This window comes from Mesocricetus auratus, unplaced genomic scaffold (genome assembly GCF_017639785.1).
Source record: "Mesocricetus auratus isolate SY011 unplaced genomic scaffold, BCM_Maur_2.0 Super-Scaffold_4256, whole genome shotgun sequence".
NCBI classification, from domain to species: domain Eukaryota; kingdom Metazoa; phylum Chordata; class Mammalia; order Rodentia; family Cricetidae; genus Mesocricetus; species Mesocricetus auratus.
Genome location: NW_024429182.1, coordinates 110,602,140 through 110,625,591, shown reverse-complemented (window position 1 = coordinate 110,625,591; position 23,452 = coordinate 110,602,140). Strand labels below are relative to the sequence as shown.

General features: G+C 37.1%; 1 protein-coding gene across 1 annotated transcript in view; it reads right to left on the bottom strand.

Moving 5' to 3' along the window:
• Positions 1–23,452, bottom strand: part of Tyr (tyrosinase) — a 92,049-nt gene that overhangs the window by 40,783 nt on the left and 27,814 nt on the right. The window contains exon 3 of the mRNA XM_005085372.3: positions 22,347–22,494. Coding sequence (XP_005085429.1) covers positions 22,347–22,494 — 148 coding nt within the window. The remainder of the gene's footprint in view (positions 1–22,346; positions 22,495–23,452) is intronic.

The window sequence follows — 23,452 nt, the reverse complement described above, 5'->3', positions numbered from 1 at the left end:
CAATTTATGTTGGAGAGGATGTGGAGAGAGGTAAACACTCCTCCACTGCTGGTGGGAGTGCCAACTCATACAGCCACTAAGGAAATCAGTATGGAGATTCCTCAGGAAAATGGAAATCAGTCTAATGCAAGACCCAGAAATTCTACTCTTAGCCATATACCCAAAATATGTATATTTATATAACAAGGACATCTGTTCCACTATGTTCATAGCAGCATTATTTGTAATAGCCAGAACATGGAAGCAACCTAGGTGCCCTTCAACTGAAGAGTGGATAGAGAACATGTGGTACATTTATGCAATGGAGTACTATTCAGCAGAAAAAAAACAATGGTGTCTTGAAATTTGCAGGCAAGTGGATCACTAGAAGTAACCATCCTGAGTGAGGTAATCCAGTTACAAAAAGACAAACATGGTATTTTCACACTCATATATGGATTTTAGACATGGATCAGGGGAGTGCCAGTTTTGCAATTCCACTGACAGGGAGTCTGGGAAAGAGCAAAGAACATAAGAGAGATATACATGGTACCCCGGAGAAGAGGAATGAGAACCTTTATCCAGTGGCTGATGGAAGCAGAGGAAAACACCCACAGCTAAACACTGAACTGAACCCTTTTAACCCAGTGACAGAGAGAGAGGAGTGATGAGCAATTCGTAAAGAATGGGCTGGTGAAACCAGCAGAAATAGCTGATCTGAACAAGGGGGAGCTCTTGGACCCCAGACAAGCAGGTGGCAGGCCAGCATGGGACTGATCCAGACCCCCTGAATGTGGGAGTCAGTGAAGAAACCTGGACAACCTAGTGGGCCCTGGGCAGTAGATCGGTATTTATCCCTGGCATGCAAATGGACTTCGTATGTCCATAACACAAAGAGGGAAGTCCTCTATGCCTGGACTCTTAGGTAAGTGCCTGGACCCTGCCCTGAACGAAATGATAGACTCTGGATATCCCCTCAGTGGAAGGGAGTGGGTTTAGGGTGGGAGGCTGGTGTTGGGGTGAGGGATCTGGTGCTGACATATGAAGCAAGGTCTTTTATAAAAAATGTAACAAAAATAATGAAAAAATAATAAGCGAGAAACAAAGGAAGCATGCTAAACTGCTGCCTTTCTTCTGGATCTGTTTTAAATTCTTTGCACTGTTCTTGTACCTGATAGCTCTTCTACTTTCTTTTGGTAGTTCCTTAGTGTGTCATGTCCCACTAATATAAACATATCTGTTCCATGAACTTAGCTTGTTTTAATATTAGAGACATTTTTGCACTTATTTTTGAGTTTTAACTTTTTGTTGTTGTTGTTTGTTGAGTTTTATTTTTAATTACAAACCACAAAATTACATGATGTGCAAATCTAAGTTTGCAAGTTCTTCAAGGCATTAGTCATCTACCAGGTCTGGGAAACACAAAGCTTCATTAATGTATTGAATTTATTTTCACAGTACATTCATTCACTTATGGTGCAGATTTCCAGGAACCTCAGATTAAAGAAGGAAGTTCAGTCCTTGTCATGCGTTCAAGCCCTTCTTTTTTGTCAGACTCCTAGCCATTAAGTTACAGAGTCTAATATCCTAACAGTCAAGGATAGGAACAAGCCTGCTGTTAAAGGTAATGTATTTTCAACTTCTTTCTCTTTCCAGAATGTGCTTGACCTTAGTGTTTATACAGATAGCTATACATGTGTGCAAAATGTAAAATAATCTTTAGTGTTTTATTTGTTAAAACTTTGTTTATCTAAAGAGAATTCATATAATCTCAGTTTAATATCATTTTTAGCTACTTTCTGTTTCTTTAGTACTTTACTATTCTTATTTTAGTAATTGGTATTCACCTTCTTTCTACACAGTTTGCCAAGTCCCACTACTCCTTTCCTACCTACCCAACTTTGTATCACAACTATCTTTTTTTTAAAAAAATCATCAAATCCAATTTCTGTTGCCAATAGACTCTTGTATTTGTGTCCTTCCACCGGAATGTGGTCAATTTACCAAGGATTATATCCTTAATAAAAGCTGACTCCCATTCTCCCAGCTAAAAGTTGTCAATATCCTAAGCTAGGGGTGAGACATCTGATAATTTTGTATCTTTCTACCTAACAGAGGGACTTTTCTACCTAATAATTACAGGAACTATAGATTTCAAATTATAAAGAACACTTTCTCAAAAGAAATGAAATGTCATCCCTTCCTTACAGTATATGAAAGGATGAGACAATACTGGGAATCAGAAAAGAGCAAAAGGAAATAAAAGGACATCCTGAAGGTCAGCAGGTGGATTTTAAGGAGCACCCTGCCCTCTGCTGACTCCCTTCACACTGTTTACAGTTCAGTGATATGAGAAAGGGCTTTGATGACCTTGTTTCTGGAGACCTCACAGATGAGGAATCACTGTGATTACAGGGATTCTCTGTGGTTTCCCTTCCTAAAAAACCTTTTACTCCTGGTTTGTTAAGTTAAACATGGTAATGTCAATATTACATTTTGTTCTATTTCTTGTCTCCTCTCAAATATTAAGGGAGTTTTACTGCTTTTTTTATTTGTGAGAAAAATCACATTTTTGCAAACCTTATTCTTTAGATCAATATGCACATCTTTCTCTGACGAATAATGATGCAGTTAAAGAAAGTTACTTGACTGATATTTCACTCTGATTTACTGGGCATAGTAACATGTCTTTTTCCACATCCAATAGCTCTGTACTCCCCTTGTTATTCTAGATTATGTGACAGTTTGTACTCAACAAATGTATCTTGGCTTGATGCTAGGGATGGAAATAACATTCTTATTATGCATCCTCTATTTTGCCAAAAGTACATGAAGAAATTTTGTTTTACTACTGACAGAAACACACAGGGAATCAGAATTATATTAGTAACATAAATCCATGAAATTAAAGAATATCAGAAATACCAGGAAAATTAAAATTTCCTGTGGATATTTTGTACTTTACTAGTTATTATTTGCTTAATTATCATCTAAGAACTATATGGAAATTTTTCACTTAAAAACAGCTTTCAAACTGAAGCCATGTAAGTTCTCATAATTTAATTTTTAAAGCAAATCAATGTTCTTCACTTCTATTTTCTTCTGCTTTTCCTTGGCCATAAATTATAACCTCAATGCCCTGCTATTTATTATTAAATTCTAAAAATTTATTCTCCTCTTTGCTCTTGCTATAACATTATTAAAATATTCTCTCTAGTTTAACATTTCCTATTCCTATTTCATGTAACTTCAGCTAGAGTTTGATTTTTATCCTTACAACATCTTAAAAGACTAAATGGGACACCATACCCAAATCAATATATTGAAGAACTAATCTCCAGAACGTTATGATATGGCTAGATTAAAAGACAGAGTTAGAGGCTGGCTATTAAGTTAAGTAAGTCATTATTGGGAGCTGCAATCAGATATGACCAATATCTATGGAAGAACTAGATACCAGACTCAGATGCACACAGAGAGAATTCTACAAAAGGACACAGAAAAGATGGCCATGTACAAACCAAGGACAGAAAATCTCAGGAGAATTCAACTCTTTTGACATTGATTTTGATCGTTTACATTTTGAACTACATTAGTATAAATGTCTGTTCTTAAGACATCAAGTCGTGGTACTACGTTATGGCAATAAAAGACTGAATTCTCCTCTTAAGAGGACATATTTCTCATGTGACTATCCTTGAAGTCTAAACTGGGCAGACCCAGGAAATGAGACTCCAAAATAAAACAGAGTTCAGACGGCTGGAGAGTTGGGACCTAACTAGACTCTGTATATGGTTCATAGTTGTGTAGGTTAGTCTTCTTGAGGGACCCTGGCAAGCAGACCAGGTTCTATGCCTGGTGCATGAGCTGACTTCTTGAAACCCCTTCCCTATGGAGAGATGCCTTGCTCAACCTTGATGCAGGGTAGGGGATTGATCCTGCCTCAACTCAATGTGGCAGGCTTTATTCTTTCTGAGGAGTGGATGTGAGGTGGGTTTGGCAGGAAGGTTGTGGGAGGAAAGGAAGGAGGGGGAACTATAGTTGGTATGTGAAATGATTACAACATTTAAAAAAGGAAGACAATTAAAAATATACAGAGGTTGGCTGAAATCCTGATACTTAACTATTAGCTCATAAATTTTATACAAATGTTTCAATATCACTGTATGTACGTTTTCAAACATTTAATAAAAGTTACAACACAAACTTTGAAAGGATGATAATGGGTGGTATATATGGAACTGTACTGCATAATATCATGCGGGTTGTAAAGAATTGCACTATTTTGTAGAATTTTTCTGTCACGCTATTAATGTATTGAATGACATAAAGAAAAAATTTCCTCAAAACTTTCATAATTCTTTTCTTTCCTTCTTACCCTCTCAAATATTCATCACTAATTTTAAAAGTGATGACTGACAGTCCCACTGAATGAAAAAACTAAAAACAAAACATAATAAAAAAGATCAAAATACCTCATGTTCTCAATACTACATTTTCATGCATATATACACATACTCTCTAATATTTTTAAACAAGCGAAAGTCAGGCACATCTCACTTATAGGAAGATTTCACCTACTCTTTTCTTCAGATCAAGTACGTTTAATATGGTTGTTTGCATAAAAACACCTCCTCCCATAGGCCTATATATTTGAATGTTTAGTCACCAGATAGGATAACTATTGGGGAAAGGTTTGACAGAGCTTTGAAGGAGGAGACATATCACTGGGAAAAGGCTTTGAGATTTCAAAAGTCCATAACACACCCCTACTCCCCTACGTATCACTCTTAGATCAAGTTGTAGAACTCTCTATTGCTCCAGTGCCATGCCTGTCTGCTTCCCACCAAGATAATCATTGATTCTATTCTTCACTGGAACCATGAGCTTCAAATTAAGTACTTTCTTTTATAAGAGTTGCCTTATTGTCTCTTCACAATTATAGAACAGTAACTAAGTCAGTCAACCAAAATGCTGAGGTGGTTTTCCACCTTCTCACTGTATCTCTTTGTCTGTTCAACTTAATTCCTGTCAGTAAAAAGACATTTAATATACCCTATGTCATTTCTCTGTCCCACTTCTGTACCTTATTATTGTAATAAAGTTCACGAAAGCTCAGATAAAGGGAAGTTAGACTTTTATTAGGGAATCTCACGAATAACAAAATAAGGTTAAGAACCACGATGGTCTTCTGCCAAGAACATTGCAAACCGTGACGTGATAAATGACCACCTCCAAAGGGATAGAAAGTGCTTGCTCCCAGTCCAGACATAGCATCTGAGACCCAAGCCAGAAGTGCCTGGTACCTCAAAGATTATTGGTTTATGAGTTCTGGCAACACACTTCTTAGAAATCTTTGCAACATTGTTCTAAAGCATTTCTATTCTGGCTTCCTGTACTCTAAGCAGCTACCAAGTCTGCTGCAGCACCGGATACTACCAGGTCTACCAGCATCATTTCATCACTGTTTTTAGAGCAGTAGACAAATTTGTTGATTTCCTTTCTTGGTATGGTATTTTTATGTTCTTATGTGGATATTAGGACTTCATATCATGGTATTCATCCTTTGTCTCCAGTCAATACTTCTCAGACTTCTGCTTCCTTCAATTATGGGATGTGTTAAAACATTTGGATCATTACTTCTTCTGTACTAAGTAATTGGGTAATTTAACCTGTTTCAATGGTTTTAAGCACTATGTGATAAATATTAGCAAATGAAGGTTTTCAAACTTATTCTGACTTTTGTATACCACTTGTCATGATCTAACTTAGCAGTTGAAATTCCCTATTGAATATCTAATTGCAATATCCACAAAAGACTCATAAATTGATAAGTGAGCAATCATTCATTTTCACTGAATTTATTAATTGTGTTGTCTATAAGTATCTCTTTCTATCATTATTTCTTTCCCTAATGTTCCTAATCCTGAAGCTTCCTTTGGCTTTCTTACTTTTATTTTTAATTATTTTATTTAAATTAGAAACAAACTTGCTTCACATCTTAATCCCAGATCTCTCACCCTCCCATACTCTTCTGTCCCCCAGCCTCACCACCCTCCACCCAATCCCCACTCCATTCCTCAGGGAGGGTGAGGCCCTCCATGGGGTATCTCCAGAGTCTGTCATTTTGTTTAGGGTAGGGCCTAGGCCCTCCCCCAAGAATCCAGGCTGAGATAGCATCCCTCATTGTGGGCTAGACTCGCCTGCCTTCTTACTTTTTAAATTATTAATTATAGTTTAATCATTATCATTATCTGTTGTATTGTAAGTTCTATCAATTTTGCCTCTGAAATAGACAAAGACTGTTTTATTTCCATCAAATCTCCTGTCTCCAATGTGGTTAATAACATTTCTTTTTCTTGAATTAGTGCCACAGAGACTATACAACATATGACACATCCAGCTCTCTCTAGGACTTGACCATTACCCCAGTTTTCTTAGGAACCCCTAAAATGGTCCCAGACTACAGGAAGCATTCCAGAGAAAACAATGCCATTATTCCCAAGACATGGAGTGGGTATTTTTTGGTCATTCAGTGGGTTATGGATGCTTGTCCTTGTTTAGGGGTGTTGTGTATAAATTGTTATTGTTCATGGTTAGGGAAAACCTAAATAAAAGAGAATAGAATCACAAATCTCTTTCTGAATAGAAAAAAGGGGATGTGGTATAGAAATGATGAAATAAAAGGGTAGATTGTTGAGTCTATTTTGAACAACCACTAGTCACAAATATCTTACATTGGTATGGATTTCTGTACACTGATACAAATTTAAGGCTATTTTTGTCATACTGCATTTATGTTTCTATTCTTGTTTAAGATATTTTATATATGTAGCTCATTTGAAAAATGCAATGTAAAGTTTTAGTCCTTGAAAGCTATTTAGGATAATAAAGAACTACAGATTAATAGTCATATATAACAATTAAACTTATGTTAGGTATGTTTTCAAGGTCATACAAAGATATACATTAGGTAGATTATCTTTAAATACTTCGAAGATCTACAAAATATGACATTTAAAAGGCTTTAATAACATAAAGCTTTTCATGACAGTGAGACACATTTGCTCTTGACAGCACCAATTTACTTCAAAAAGGAATGAAGGGTGTTACAGAAATTCTACACGGAGTTTGCTCTTTTTGTGGCTAGAGACTGAACAATGAATCTGTCATGGGATCGACTATTAACAGCATCTTGTCCTAACAGGACACAAAAGAGACTGCTGAACTTTTACAAAACAGGTAGAACACTCTTTCAAAATTCCTGCTCTACAGAAATGTCTGTCAGACATTCTAGGCCTGGAGGTCAAAGACAGACTTTGTGGAATATCATTTTAAGATGATGTGTTACATTTATTTATGCTGTGGACTGTTTGCTTAATGATGCAAAAATGTGTTGCATTCATTTATGTGGCATTTATTTGACTCTGTAAAGCTGTCCTGCTTTGCCTGTCTAAAACACCTGTTTGATTTAATCAAAGAGCTGAATGTCCAATAGAGGGGCAGGAGAAAGGATAGTTGGAGCTGGCAGGCAGAGAGAAAAAATAACAGGAGAAATCTGGGAAGAAGAGGTCGAGGTGTAAAATAAAAAGGAGCAGGAGAGTAGGGGATCAGGGGCCAGCTATCCAGCTTGGAGGAAGAAGTGATGAAAGATATACAGAAATAGAAAAGGTAAAACTCCAGCAGCATGAGGTAGATGGGATAATTTAAGTTAAGAAAGGCTGTTTAGAAACTAGTCAAGCTAAGGCTGGACATTTATAAGGAAGAATAAACCTCTATGTGATGTATCTGAGAACTGGGTGGTAGGCCCCTCAAAGAGACAAAGAGTACAAAAATAAAAAACAAAAAACAAAACAGACAAATACAGATGGATTCCCCAACATTAGAGGGGACCCTTGGGTGCCTGCCTGTCATTTCTATTGTTTTGGAAGTTATTTGCTGGGAACTTCCTGTTTAATCCTTCTGGGTTCTCTGATGGATATTGAAGACTAGATAGTTAACATTTTACTGGTTTTATTTATACTAAATTCAGAAAAGACACATAAGAGGTAAAATGTTTATATGGTGGAGATATATAAAAGCTTAAATTGTTTGTCTAAAATGTTTTGAGTTCTAAAAAGGTATTTTTGAAATGTAATACAATTTTTAATAAAAAATTATTTAGATATAAAACTTTGAATTCATTAAGATAAGGCAGATAATAGAATATATTCTCCAAAAATGTCAAATACAAATTGACTGGACATTGTGAATGTAATTCTTACTTCATAATTGTTTTTGTTGTATTTAGTTTTATTTGTTATACTTAATAATTTTCCTTTCTATTTAGACAATACCTGATAATTGTCCTTATTGTATGTAGTTTTATTATGTTAGTGTTAAAACCTTTCCTTTTTATTTAGACGCAAAAGGGTAAATGATGTAGAATGATCTTTTTGTACTTGTGAACATGTGTTGTTGGGATTTGTCAATAGCTAGGTATGATTTTGGGGGCAGAGAGGATGATGGTAAGAAGGCTGAGACACTAGGAGATGCTGAGCAAGCAGAATGGGCAATAGGGAGGTGAGGTAATAATGCCACAAGACAGAGAGTAAATTAATAGAAATGGGTTGTTTTAAGTTATAAAAGCTAGTTAGAACAAGCCTAAAAGCTATTCACTGGGGTTTCAAAATTAATAATAAGTCTCCATGTCATTATTGGAGAACCATTGATCCTGACCACCCAAAAAATATACCTCTACCTAGGTATTACTAGAGAAGTTCAATCATGTTACAGGATTGTCCTCCAACCAATGACGTTATTGGCAAATGGTGGAACCTTTTGTGAAGAAGGTCCTCATAGGACAATCTAAGGTCAAAAATATCATGTTTTTGAAGGGAATTAGGGGACCTGAATAGCTTTGTTTCAAGTTGACTTCCTAGTTATGAGCTCACTGAATTAACTTTATGACACACTCCCACGATGATCTGTTGTCTCACCACAACCTTATAAGGAACAGTTTCCACTAATCACAAATTGGAACACATAAATACTGCTAGATAACACAAACCTTTTCTTGGAAATGGGAAACTAACATATCAGAAATAGCAGAATTAGAAACATTGAAATCTTTTTCCTTTTTATATTTTTCTAATATATATGTGTGTGTGTATTTCTTTTTTTTCGAGAAATTCTCTTTTAATTCCAACCTTATCTTTCTTGTCTTTCACCAAATCCCCAAATTGATCATCTTTAGCTTCTCTAATCTTTTCTATCTTTGTGTAAAAACTTTCACCCTGGGACTTTTGTATGTCTGGTTTCTATTTCCTGAGATCCTACGCGTCAAAGGATTATCTGAGCTGACTACTTTTTGAGATAATAATGTCAAGTAATTACTCTTCATAAAACAGGGTGGCTACATTATTGTACTCAGCTGAGATGTTCAGCCAGGAGTTCTTTGTTTCTATGTCACATTATAATGCTTAACTTATTGGGGGGGAGTTGAGTGGGTGCTGTTTCAATAGAAAAATTTGTGCCTTTAATCTCAGCACACAGGAGAAAGAGATGGGCAGATCTCTGAATCTGAGGCCAGCTTGGCCTACATAGTAAGTTACAGGACAACTAAAGCTACATAATGACACCCTGCTTTAAAAATCCCAATAATAATAAAATAAATAAATAAACAAACATCTTAACAGTAAAGACTGTTTTGTAACATTGAGATTACTCATAAACATATAATAGTCTCAATAAAATCTTTCGGGTTTGGTATGTACCTCAGTAATAAAGCACTTGATTTGTACAAGGTCATGGATTCCATCCAAAACACCACAGGTAAACACACTGAAACATAAAAACTGTTACTTCACGCAGACACTAACATTTAATCCATTTTCTGGCTTAGTAAAGGAAGGTTTGGGTAATAACAAGAATTACAGTAAAGATCATCCAGATGGATGATTTAAAACAAGGATTTCCTAATACTAAAACCTGCGGCCTTATTCATATGATTTATGGTCTGCAGGGATACTGTTTTCTGGTCCTTTGATTCTTTGAACAGCTTTCTTGGATCTGCTATTTGGTGTTATTACAGAAGTTCTGGTCTCTGAATAAGGAAGATGAGATTTTTACACAGTCCTACTCCTTTTTGCTTGCCTTGATTAAATGTTCTGTTGTCATGTTAAAAATTCTGCATGACCTCAGGGAACTAATACTTTGCATTCCTCTGTACACTTATCAGCAAACTGTCTGTGAGGGGATTATCTTGCCTGTGTCCTTAAAAAGTATAAATCATGATATTAATGTTATCTTCAAATTTAACAATTCAGTGATAACAATGAAGATCTATTTTTCTATCTGTCACTATCAATGAAATATTTAGGTTAACAATATTGTAACCCTCCTACTGCTAAAGCACATTGATCCTACAAAGGCTTGAGGGATTTTCTTCACTATAGGACATGTTACACTAGTTATAGCAATTGATTTCTTTATCTCAACATAGATTACAATTAAATGTTCATGGATGATATATTTTATCAAATGCTATTGATAACCCATAGTGTCTGCCTGCCTCAAAATTCTCAATTACATGACACTTTAGGAAGTCTTAGTGAATGGCTTCTAAGTATCATGGATATTGATAGATTCCAGAGGTGATCAATATATAGACTCTGTCAGCAGAGAGCTCAAGATATACTGGGACAAACAAACATGAATCAATCTAACAAAGGCAAAATGTTTTAAGAGCTAAATCTAGCGGATAAAGAGCTGTGGGAATATGGCCAAATATGATTATAATGGCACAACGGCATTTCGTTATAGGTAATTTAATTCAGAGAAGGAAATAAGGAAGCATTTTATATCTGGTCATAGTCGAATAACAAGAAAAGAAGCAAACACAGGGACAGGTTCCCCTCTGACATCCCATCTGATGACAAGAGCAGAGTTGCACATATTTCGCTGATTTCTGAGATGACATCCTTCCATAAACCTGATTTTTCTGCCTTTCTGAACAAGCTTTAACCTCCAGTCACCAGTTGGGAAGCAATCTGCTGTTCATTCCTGAACTACCAGGGACCTGTCTTGCTGCCACCCTTCTGCTTGGACAACTGTGCTGCCAATTTGGTACAGCATCTGATTTGAGGGCATATGGTTTTGGGAAGTCTTCTTAGCAAGTTAGCCTAGGGGATGCTTGGTGAGCAGAGTGTAAGGAAGGCAAATACAGCCAAGGGGTTACTGCAGGAATGGTAACTAATCTGTAGCCAAGGATGGAGACAGGTTTACTATTCCCAGAATGCATTGGTTCATTGTCCTTCACTCAAAAGACAGGCCTCACAAAATTGCTTAAGTACTGTGACCAGACCTGGAGAGCTCCGAGAAAATATCAAATAGAGACTATGCAGTGACTTTTAAATATATTTCTTATTCCTTATGAGAGCTAGTCTTTGCATACTGCATTGCAAATTTACAAAGTTGACTCTCACATTACACAGAAGAAAGTAATATCACTACCATCATTTTGTGAAGAAACATAAGCCCAAAAAGGCCCACTGCTTTTCCAAGGCATATAAGAATTTAATAGTTTTTTCAGTTACATGATTTTTTTTTCTTTTAGGAGATGAGATCTTAAATATGAACTACTACAGGTGAACATCTTAGCTTCCTCTTTCTTCCTCTGTATCACTTGGTGGTTCTGTGTGTTTATCCACACAGTCTCACTGTCATGCCTAATAACATTAAAAGAAGCTTTAAAAAGCAGTTCAAATGGCTGATCTAAGCTGGTCACTCTAATGGGCAATGGACCCATTTTGGTCAATCTAGTTTTAGATGGTCAGTTTTGTAATTCTTCCTATCTGGATGTCATCATACTATAGCAACCACATTGATCAACTTCTGTTAAAACAACCACTGTGATGATAATTCTAGCTTTCCCACTGGTAGAAGAGTATCCTTTCTTTTGCCTATAAAGGCATATACTTTCTATTAAGTATTTTATGAGAAGGTTAGTAGGGTGCACTGAACTCATCTATAATGGTCCTATTTATTTATAGTACAATAGCATGGCATTTAGCTAATATGGCAGATTTTGTAGGCATTAAATAAGCCTATTTACACCACACACATAGAATTGGGTATATAGCTTCTTCTAATGATGTTACTTGTGCTTTTAATATTTTAGCTGTTTTTATAATAATTGAAGCTAATAATTAGAATCTTCCTTAACTACCTACTTCTTTTTGTGTTATGTGAGCTGTGGGATGAACTTTTTTACTTCCAGAAACCACCAACCAAAATAACAGGCATGTTTCAAATATCTTCCAGGCATTAATATATTTCATGAATATTGATGATTTGCTTTGTGACACTCACAGAGTTAAGGGTGTGAGTTCAGTGACTGAACAAGATGCTTGTGTGTTTTTACTTCCATGATGTTTTTTTTCTTCACTCTCAAATGTCTTTGCATATTAGGTCACAATTACCACAGCAGTTGCATTTCACCATATGTTACTTAATTTTTGTTATATAGAATAGATGCAACCAGGTGGGGATGCAAAATATTTAGTGATTGTATCCTGTTCGAGTCTATTGTGGCACATACAGAAAAAAAAGTTTCTTATGTTTGCTGAATGTACAAATAATTGGTTGTATGTGTGCAGAAATGTGCTTGCTTTTGAATATTTAAAACCTTGAATATTTACATGAACAGAAAAACAATGTCTTCATGAAGCTCCTTTCTGCTCCCAGACATTTATCTACAGTCTGTACTACCCACCAACAATCCATTATTTCTTGAGGAAGGCATCGTTCTCTCAAAGGTTGAAAATGGAAACATCTAGCAAGCTAAATTACATCAAATTGAGATGTGGATTTTTAAGCTTTAGCACAGACAAAGAATTTCAAAAGGAATTTGATGACCAGCTTGTACAGAAAGTTGATGGGAACATTTGCATGTAGTGCTTTCACCATGACAGGTTTTCCTAAAATGGGAAGCCATTTCAGAAGCTGAGGCTAGATCGGTATCTTAATACATATAGCAGAATATGCAGTACCTTGAGCTGAACTATCTAGTGGAAGTCTTCAAAATCAAATATATCACCAGAAATCACTTTAAAAAATGGTAAGAAGCTCTCCCACCAACGATTCCAGGAAAGGAGAGGAGGCTGGGCGCACAGGGAAGTAGTTGTCCCTCTGGCATCATCAGGTAAACAGGCCAGCTTCCCGGCCTGTGTTCCAGAGCCTGCAGATCGCCTGGGAACTGCACAGAGCTCCCAATCCCGGCGGGAGCCAAGCACCCCAGACTCCAGATCTTCTCTCCCACCAAAGAGACCAGGAAACTACAGGAGCCAGGGAGACCAGGGGAGTAGCTGTTCCTGATCAGGTACAACAGGACCCAGCATAGGGTCCAGGGGACCAGGTAGGAGGCTAAGTGCCCCAGATTCCTGTTCTTCTTCTCTACCCACGGACCAGCATTTGGACAAGGCATAGAAGAACCACCAGATTACTGGACTTACTAGCACCCACCAAAAGGGAACTCTGGTCCCCAGACCAGGAAGGGGCTCTTTCTGCACCCACTAAAAGAAGAGATGGGAAAGAGACAATACAAAAACACAGTCAGCAACAGAAAAACAAATATGACACCGCCAGATTCTAGAGACTCCACACAAGCAAGACCCCAATATTCCAACGCGAAGGAAGCAGAAGAGAATGACCTTAAAAGCACTTTCATGAAAATGATAGAGGCCCTAAAAGAGGATATTGGAAAATCCCTCAAAGAAATGGAAGAAAAAACAAACCAAAAAATGCAAGAAATGGAAGAAAAAACAAACCAAAAAATGCAAGAATTGGAAGAAAAAACAAACCAAAAAAGGCACGAAATGGAAGAAGAAATGAAGCAAAAAATGCAAGAAATGGAAGAAAAAGCAAAGCAAAAAATGCAAGAATTAGAAGAAGAAACATACCAAATAAGGTAGGAAATGGAAGAAGAAACAAAGCAAAAAATGCAAGAAATGGTAGAAAAAACAAGGCAAAAAAATGAAAAAAAATGGAGGAAGAAACAAACCAAAAAAGGCAAGAAATGGAAGAAGAAACAAAGCACAAAATCCAAGAAATGGAACAAAAAGCAAACCAAAAAATGCAAGAAATGGAAGAAAGAACAAACCAAAAAATTCATAAAATGCAACAAACGGACAAACAGATAAACAGAAAATTGCAAGAAGCAATGCAAACGCTGCAAGGGTTGAAAACTGAAATAGAGACACTAAAAAAAACACAATCTGAAGAAAGGCAGAAAATAGAAAAGCTGGACAAACAGTCAGGCACTACCAATACAAGCATTACCAACAGAATAGAAGAGATGGAAGAGAGAATCTCAAGTGTTGAAGATACATTAGGAGAAATGGATTTATCAACCAAAGAAAACCTTAAATCCAACAAATCCTTAACACAAAACATCCAGGAAATATGGGACACCATGAAAAGACCAAACCTAAGAATAATAGGTATAGAAGAAGGAGAAGAAATCCACCTCAAAGGGGCAGAAGGCATATTCAACAAAATCATAGAAGAAAACTTTCCCAACCTTAAGAAAGACATGCCAATGAAGGTACAAGAAGCCTACAGAACACCAAATAGAGTGGACCACAAAAAAAATTCCCTCGCCACATAATAATCAAGACCCCAAACATACAGAATAAAGAAAGAATATTAAGAGCAGCTAAGGAAAAAGGTCAAGTAACATATAAAGGCAGACCTATCAGAATTACACCTGATTTCTCCATGGAAACTTTGAAAGCCAGAAGGTCCTGGATAGATATTCTACCTACACTAAGAGACCATGGATGCCAGCCCAGACTACTATACCCGGCAAAGCTCTCAATCACTATAGACGGAGAAAACAAGATATTCCATGACAAAACTAGATTCAACCAATATGTGTCCACTAACCCAGCCCTACAGAAAATTTTGGAAGGAAAACTCCAACCCAAGGAAGCTAACTACAACCAGAAAAACATAAGCATTAGAGAATCCCTCTCTACCAACAGCCAAAAGAACAAAGGGGCGAAATTCCACCCATAATTCCACCAACAACAACCATCGCAAATCGAAGAAGGATGAGCAATCAATGGTCATTAATATCCCTCAATATTAACGGCCTTAACTCACCCATAAAAAGACACAGACTAGCAGAATGGATTCGAAGACAGAACCCTTCCTTCGGCTGCATACAAGAAACACACCTCACCCTCAAAGACAGACATTACTTGAGAGTTAAAGGTTGGGAAAAATTTTTTCAATCAAATGGACCCAAGAAACAAGCAGGGGTAGCAATCCTAATATCTAACAAACTAGACTTTAAAATAAAATCAATCAAAAGAGATGAAGGAGGTCATTACATACTCATCACAGGTGAAACCCACCAAGATGAAGTGTCTATCCTGAACATCTATGCCCCCAATACAAAGGCATCCACATTCGTTAAAGAAACATTATTAGAACTTAAATCTCATCTAAAGCCCCACACAGTTATAGTGGGAGATTTCAACACACCACTCTCACCACTAGACAAGAATACCAGACAGAAACTCAACAAAGAAGCAAAGGGTCTAATAGAAGTAATGACCCAACTGGGATTAACAGATATCTATAGAACATTTTATCCACATAAAAAAGAATATACCTTCTTCTCACCACCACATGGAACCTTCTCAAAAATCGACCACATACTTGGCAACATATCAAACCTCAGCAGCTACAAAAAAATTGGAATAACTCCATGCATCTTATCAGACCACCATGCCTTAAAATTAGAATTCAACAACAACACAAATTGCAGAAAACCTACAAACTCATGGAAATTGAATAATGCTCAACTGCACCATCCCTGGGTCAAAGAGGAAATAAAAAAGAAATTAAAGACTTCCTCGAATTCAATGAGAATGAAGACACAACATACCCAAACCTATGGGACACTTTGAAAGCAGTGCTACGGGGAAGTTCATAGCACTAAGTGCTCACATGAAGAAACAGGAAAACAGTTATACCAGAGAATTAACATCACAGCTAAAAGCTCTAGAACACAAAGAAGCAAACTCCCCCAGGAGGAGTAGATGCCAGGAAATAATCAAATTGAGGGCTGAAATCAAAAAAGTAGAAACCAGGAAAACAATACAAAGAATCAATGCAACGAAGAGTTGGTTCTTTGAGAAAATCAACAAGATAGACAAACCTTTGTCCAAACTTACCAAACAGCAGAGAGTGAACACGCAAATTAACAAAATCAGAAATGAAAAGGGGGACATAACAACAGACTCTGAGGAAATCCAGAGAATCATTAGGTCATACTTTGAAAACCTGTACTCCACAAAATTCGAAAATTTAAAGGAAATGGATGACTTCCTGGACAGCTATCATTTGCCAAAACTAAATCAAGAACAGATAAGCAATTTAAATAGACCTATAACCCCTATGGAAATAGAAGCTGTCATCAAAACTCTCCCAACCAAAAAAAGTCCAGGCCCAGATGGCCTCAGTGCAGAATTCTACCAGAAATTCAAAGAACAGCTTATACCAATTCTTCTCAAAGTGTTCCACACAATAGAAGCAGAAGGGTCTTTGCCAAACTCTTTCTATGAGGCTTCAATAACCTTGATCCCCAAGCCACACAAAGATACAACCAAGAAAGAGAACTTCAGACCAATATCGCTCATGAACATTGATGCAAAAATACTCAATAAAATACTGGCAAATCGGATCCAAGAACACATCAAAACAATCATTCACCACGATCAAGTAGGTTTCATCCCAGGGATGCAGGGATGGTTCAACATACGAAAATCCATCAACGTAATCCACCATATAAACAAGCTGAAAAACAAAAATCACATGATCATCTCACTAGATGCTGAAAAAGCCTTTGACAAAATCCAACACCCCTTCATGATAAAGGTCTTGGAGAGATCTGGGATAACAGGGACATACTTAAACATAATAAAAGCCATATACAGTAAACCAACAGCCAACATCAAACTAAATGGACAGAAACGCAACGCAATTCCTCTAAAATCAGGAACAAAACAAGGCTGTCCACTCTCTCCATACCTTTTCAACATGATACTTGAAGTTCTAGCTATAGCCATACGACAACAAAGGGGGATCAAGGGGATACAAATTGGGAAGGAAGAAGTCAAACTTTCACTGTTTGCAGACGATATGATAGTTTACATCAATGACCCAAAGAACTCTACCAGGGAACTCTTACAGCTGATTAACACCTTCAGCAAAGTGGCAGGTTACAAGATCAACTCAAGAAAGTCAGTAGCCCTACTATATACAGATGATAAAATGGCTGAAAGAGAAATCAGAGAAACATCACCCTTTACAATTGCCACAAACAACATAAAATACCTTGGGGTAACGCTAACCAAACAAGTGAAAGACCTGTATCGTAAGAACTTTGAATCTTTAAAGAAAGAAATTAAAGAAGCCCTCAGAAAATGGAAAGATCTCCCATGCTCTTGGATAGGTAGGATCAATGTAGTAAAAATGGCAATCCTGCCAAAAGCAATCTACAGATTCAATGCTATCCCCATTAAAATCCCAGCACAATTCTTCACAGACCTTGAAAGAACAATAATCAATTTTGTATGGAAAAACAAAAGACCCAGGATAGCCAAAACAACCCTGTTCAACAAGGCAACGTCCGGAGGCATCACCATCCCCGACCTCAAGCTCTATTATAGAGCTATAGTCCTGAAAACAGCTTGGTATTGGCACAAAAATAGACAGGCAGACCAATGGAATCGAATTGAAAATCTGGGTATTAACCCACAGACGTACGAACATCTGATCTTTGACAAAGAAGCTAAAAATATACAATGGAATAAAGAAAGCATCTTCAACAAATGGTGCTGGCATAATTGGAGACTGGCATGTAGAAAAATGCGGATCGATCCATGTTTATCGCCATGCACAAAACTTAAGTCCAAATGGATCAAAGACCTCAACATAAATCCAGCCACACTGAACCTCTTAGAAGAGAAAGTGGGTGGTACCCTTGAAAGAATTGGTACAGGAGACAGCTTCCTGAACATAACACCAGTAGCACAGACAGTGAGATCAACAATTAATAAATGGGACCTACTGAAACTGAGAAGCTTCTGTAAGGCAAAGGACACAGTCAGCAAGACAAAAAGGCAGCCCACAGAATGGGAAAAAATATTCACTAATCCCACATCTGACAGAGGGTTGATCTCCAAAATTTACAAAGAACTCAAGAAGCAAGTCTCCAAAACAGCAAAGGACCCAATTAAGAAGTGGGCTGCAGAACTAAATAGAGAGTTTTCAATAGAGGAGTCTAAAATGGCTGAGAGGCACTTGATAAAGTGCTCAACATCCTTAGCCATCCGGGAAATGCAAATCAAAGCAACTCTGAGATACCATCTCACTCCTGTCAGAATGGCTAAAATCAAAAACACCAATGACAATTTATGCTGGAGAGGATGTGGTGAAAGGGGACACTCCTCCATTGCTGGTGGGAGTGCCAACTGGTTCAGCCACTTTGGAAAGCAGTATGGAGATTCCTCAGAAAAATGGGAATAAACCTACCACAAGACCCAGCAACTGCACTCTTAGGCATATATCCAAAAGATGCCCATTTATATAACAAATATGTCTGTTCCACTATGTTCATAGCAGCTTTATTTGTAATAGCCAGAACTTGGAAGCAACCTAGATGTCCCTCACCCGAAGAATGGATAGAGAAAATGTGGTACATCTACACAATGGAGTACTATTCAGCAGAAAAAAATAATGGAATCATGAGATTCGCAGGCAAATGGATGACACTAGAAGAAACCATCCTGAGTGAGGTAACCCAGTCACAAAAAGAGAAACATGGCATGTACTCTCTCATATATGGATTTTAGACATAGATCTGGGGAGTGCCAGCCTACAATCCTATTGCCAGAGAGTCTGGGAAACAGAAACTTCATTTACTGGCTGGTTAAGTACTGAGCTGAACTCAAGAAAGCCAGTATCAGAGAGGGAGGACTCATGATCAAAGGGATTAAGACTGGGCTGGTTGAACCCCCAGAAACAGCTGACCAGACAAAGGTTAACTCTTGAATCCCAGGCATCAGCCTGGGAATCCAGCATGGGACTGATCAAGACCCCCTGAATCTGGGCGTCAGTGAGGAGGCCTAGGTAATCTATTGAGCCTTGGACAGCAGATCAGTACCCATCCCAAGTATACACACGGTCTCTGGACTCCCATAGAACAATGTGAGGTGCACTCTCACCCTGAACTCTTGGGGAAGGGTCTAGGCCCTGCCCTATATGAAATGACAGACTATGGACACTCCCATGGAGGGCCTCACCCTCCCTGGGGGAATGAGGGGATAACAGGGGGGGATGGGGAGGAGGGCACGGGAGGAGGGGAGGGAAAGGGAGAGGGACCTCGTACTGACTTGTGAAGCAACCTTGTTTCTTATCTAAATTTAAAATGGAAAATAAAAAAATATTAATAAAAAAAGGTAAGAAAACAAATATTTTAAATACATTTTGAGAGTTGTAGGAAAACAAATGCCCATTTTCTTACATTCTTTTGAGTTTTTAGAATTGACTCTATCATTGGCTTATTAAAGAAATGCATTTTTCCATTTTTAAATATTAACAAATTGAAAAATTAATAAATTTGTATCCAATATCAAAACCAGAGATAGTTCATTAACATATCTTTATGCTTTCTTCTCATTTATAAATAGGCAGAATAATACATATTATGGCACAATAGCAAGTTGAAGTAGTTTAGCACCATGTAGCATTTATTCCTCATTTTATAATATAAGCAACACTTTAAATCCCATCAATTATAAATTCATTGATATTATTTTAGTGGTCGCAACATTTCCCATTAACATTCAGTAGCTGCCACAGTTTATTTTGTGGAAGAACAATAGGAAATTCATTATTCAAGTTCTCCCACCCATTTTTCTAATTAGCAATTTCATTGAGCATTGTAGACTTCATTTATTCCATCATCTACAGATTACATTTCATGCTGTGTATAGAACAAACAACCAAGTCCCAACTGATCAAATGAGACTTAAAGTAATAATTGAAGATCTGTTTAAATAAACTAGTACTTAGGTAATTATAATGCAATGAATTGATCTCTATAGAAAAAAGAAGAGACGATAAAAGGATGGGAGATACCAGAATAGAGAGAGCCAGTATAAATTGGAGGAGAGATCTGGCACTAGTGAGATCTTCACATATCCACAAGAATGACACCAACTGGCATTAAGGCTACCTGAAATGCCCTCCCATGATAATGAGATTAATTACTACCTTATATGCCATCCTAGAATTCTCATCCAATGGCTGATGGAGGCAGAGGAGTACACCCACAGCTGTGAGCCAAATTGAACTCCTGGAACTCAGTTGCATAGAAGAGTGATGACCAAAGGAAGAAAGATCGGGCTGGCAAACCCACAGAGGCAGCTGACCTAAACGTCGGGGAACCCATGGACCCCAGACTGATGACTGAGGGGCCAGCATGGCACTGATCCAGACACCCTCCCACTGAACCTGGGTGACAGAGAGGAGGTCTTGGCAATCTGTGGGACCTGGGAGAGTGGAGCACTATTTGTTCCTGGCATACAGAGGGACTCTGGGAACCCATACCACGTGAGGGGATGCTCTCTTAGCCTGGACACATGAGGAAAACCTGGGCCCTTCCAGGGATGACGTGACAGACTCTGGAAATCCCTCATGGAGGTCCTTGCCCTCCCTAGGGAGCAGAGGGGGTGTGGAGTGGGTGATGGGTTGAGAGGATTAGGGGGTAGGGAAGGAGGGGAGGGACAGGGACTGAAAGTGACATGCATAAAAAGTTAAATAAAAATATATGGAAAAAAAGAAAAAAGAACAAAAATCTCTGGACTTAAAATAATTCAATATATTCCTAGGAGAAATAAAGAAAGCTTTATGGATAATGATGTACCTAAATTATCCCCTGACTTCTAAATATTAGTACAGCTGGTTGCTGTATGCATATAAATTATCTTAGTTATGGAGAGCATATAGTGAATGTCAAATTCATTATGATTATTTTTGAATAACATTGAATGAATACATAAAAATAAAGAGATCTTCTAAAATATTGGTACCTAGAAACAGTAAACACATTTGCAAGATTCTAAACTTCAATAATACATGCTGTTTCTTTATAGTACCATTCTTGGTGTCATTTACCATGTGCAAACATTTTAAAGTAATGTACCTGTTGAAGAATGGTTATTCAAATTGCTGGAAAATAAGAATATTACACATCACTATTATAGAGTATCATTACATTTATTTCTACCATTCAACATTGTGACCAGAGTGATGTTGTTATATTATTTCTATTATGTATACATACACCCCAGAGGCTCTATGGTTGTCAAAAGGTCAGCCATCTCTTACTGCCTACCATTCACACATCTGCTTGCTTGCCTCTTATAACCTCTTAATTCTTCATAACTTCTCCTAACAACCATATTTAGAGATAAGAAAAGAAAAACAGAATACCTCTATGATTAGATTGAACTTCCTATGATATTATGCATGAATTCTAGATATTAAAAATGCTTTACATCCAGTGATACATGCTGGTAGTAACCATTCTCAACACTTTGCTGTTTCTGTAAAAATACTGAACTGTTAGATAGCAGGATAGATGAAAGCTGATTCTCCAAGGTCCAAATTACTATCACCTTTATTAAGTCTTCTCACACCCACATATCTGCTAGCTTTAAAAATAGCAAGGAATAAAATGAGTTCAAGAGCATGCAAATTCCTATGAAACAATAATGTGTCATTATCTCTTCTATGAAAACTGTCATTATTTTGTCTTTTTGCACAGATGATTCCCTGTATTCCTGACCACAAATATCTAAGACTTTCATGTCCTCAGCATTGGAACCACCAAGCCTATGAGTATTCAAGCTAGTTCTTGGGAGTTCAGAATCTCCTATCTCAAGTCAATTTGCAGTTATTGACTCTTTAGTATTAGATTCCAAATTTGTTCCCTTTTCCTAATCTATTATCAAATAAAGGGTAGACTGCATTGTCCCAAGATATGGTTGAATTGACACCTCAACTGATAATTGTAACCTAACTTGAATTTTTCCCTATCCTTATCATATTTTACCATTTACTGATTTCTCTTCACTAAATATTACTTCTATAAAGAATTTGCATTTTTGCCTCAGTTCACAGTCTCTCAGGATAACAAACCACCATAATTTATAAGGCTTGGCATGATAACTAACATCATATGTGATAGCTACACTGATAGTCCATGTAAGTCCAATGAACACATGAGTTTTGAAGAAATGTCAACCAACCTGTCCACAAAAGCATGATGAAGAAGAAAAATGGGATCATTGGCCGATCCCTGGACTTGGGACATTGTTCCATTCATATAGATGTGCAAAGCATTGTGCATTGTGCTCCGAGAAGAATCCGCTATGCCTGTGAGTGGATTTGCAAATCCTGTTGATGACAAGGAAAGTTTTAAAAATTAGTTTACCTAAATGATTGAAAACTCTAAGTGATTATCTCACCTCATCTATAATTATAGAGGAAAGTCTAATTTTATATGAACAAAATCAATAAGTAAACTCCTTTGATGTTGGATTCTGAATAACCATCGAGACCTTTGCCAAACTAAAAAGTATTAGGTTGAGAACACTCTGGGGTGGATTAATCAGTGAGATAGAGAGAACTAATATAGACTACGTCATGGTGCATCTCTGTTAAGTCTTTTTAATACTGCAAAATCCTAAGAACCTTTATAATAATTAGTGTTCACTCTCAATAAGATATGTAACTACCCCTTGAGGAGTCCTTTATAGTACCCTTGCAACCTCTTTCTTTCTTGTTGTAACAAATATTTTAATTTTGGATACTGGTTCCAGAAGAAGCACAAAATTTCCTATCAACCTTATTGTCATTCATGTGTAATTATCCTAGAGACATCAGCTCATAGTATTTTTATTTCTGTAGAGCATTCATTTCACGGCTAATTAGGACTCATTTTCAAAGTTCTCATCTCTCTGTAAGGTCACTGTAAGAACACACAATACTCTCCACTGTACTTTGTTATCTACAATTGTGAGGGGAGATTTTTTCTAAGAACTTGACATTATTAATTTCATACAATTCAAATAATCACATAAATTATTTCTTTGCATTATTGTAGATTCTTTAAAAGGGATTTAGTACAACAAGGAACTGCATACATTTATGTATTGGAACAGTTAATTATAGAGTCTAAGTTCTCTAATGCAATGTTTTACTGTCAATACAATGTATCAATAAGCCATACCTTATCAAGGAACATAGTCTATACAGGAATAGATTGAAGACTTTTAGTTTTCATCATAATCAGAGCATGAAACAAAAGCTTTAGAACTTCATTTGATGTATAGTCTCAGATGTTTTTAAGTAC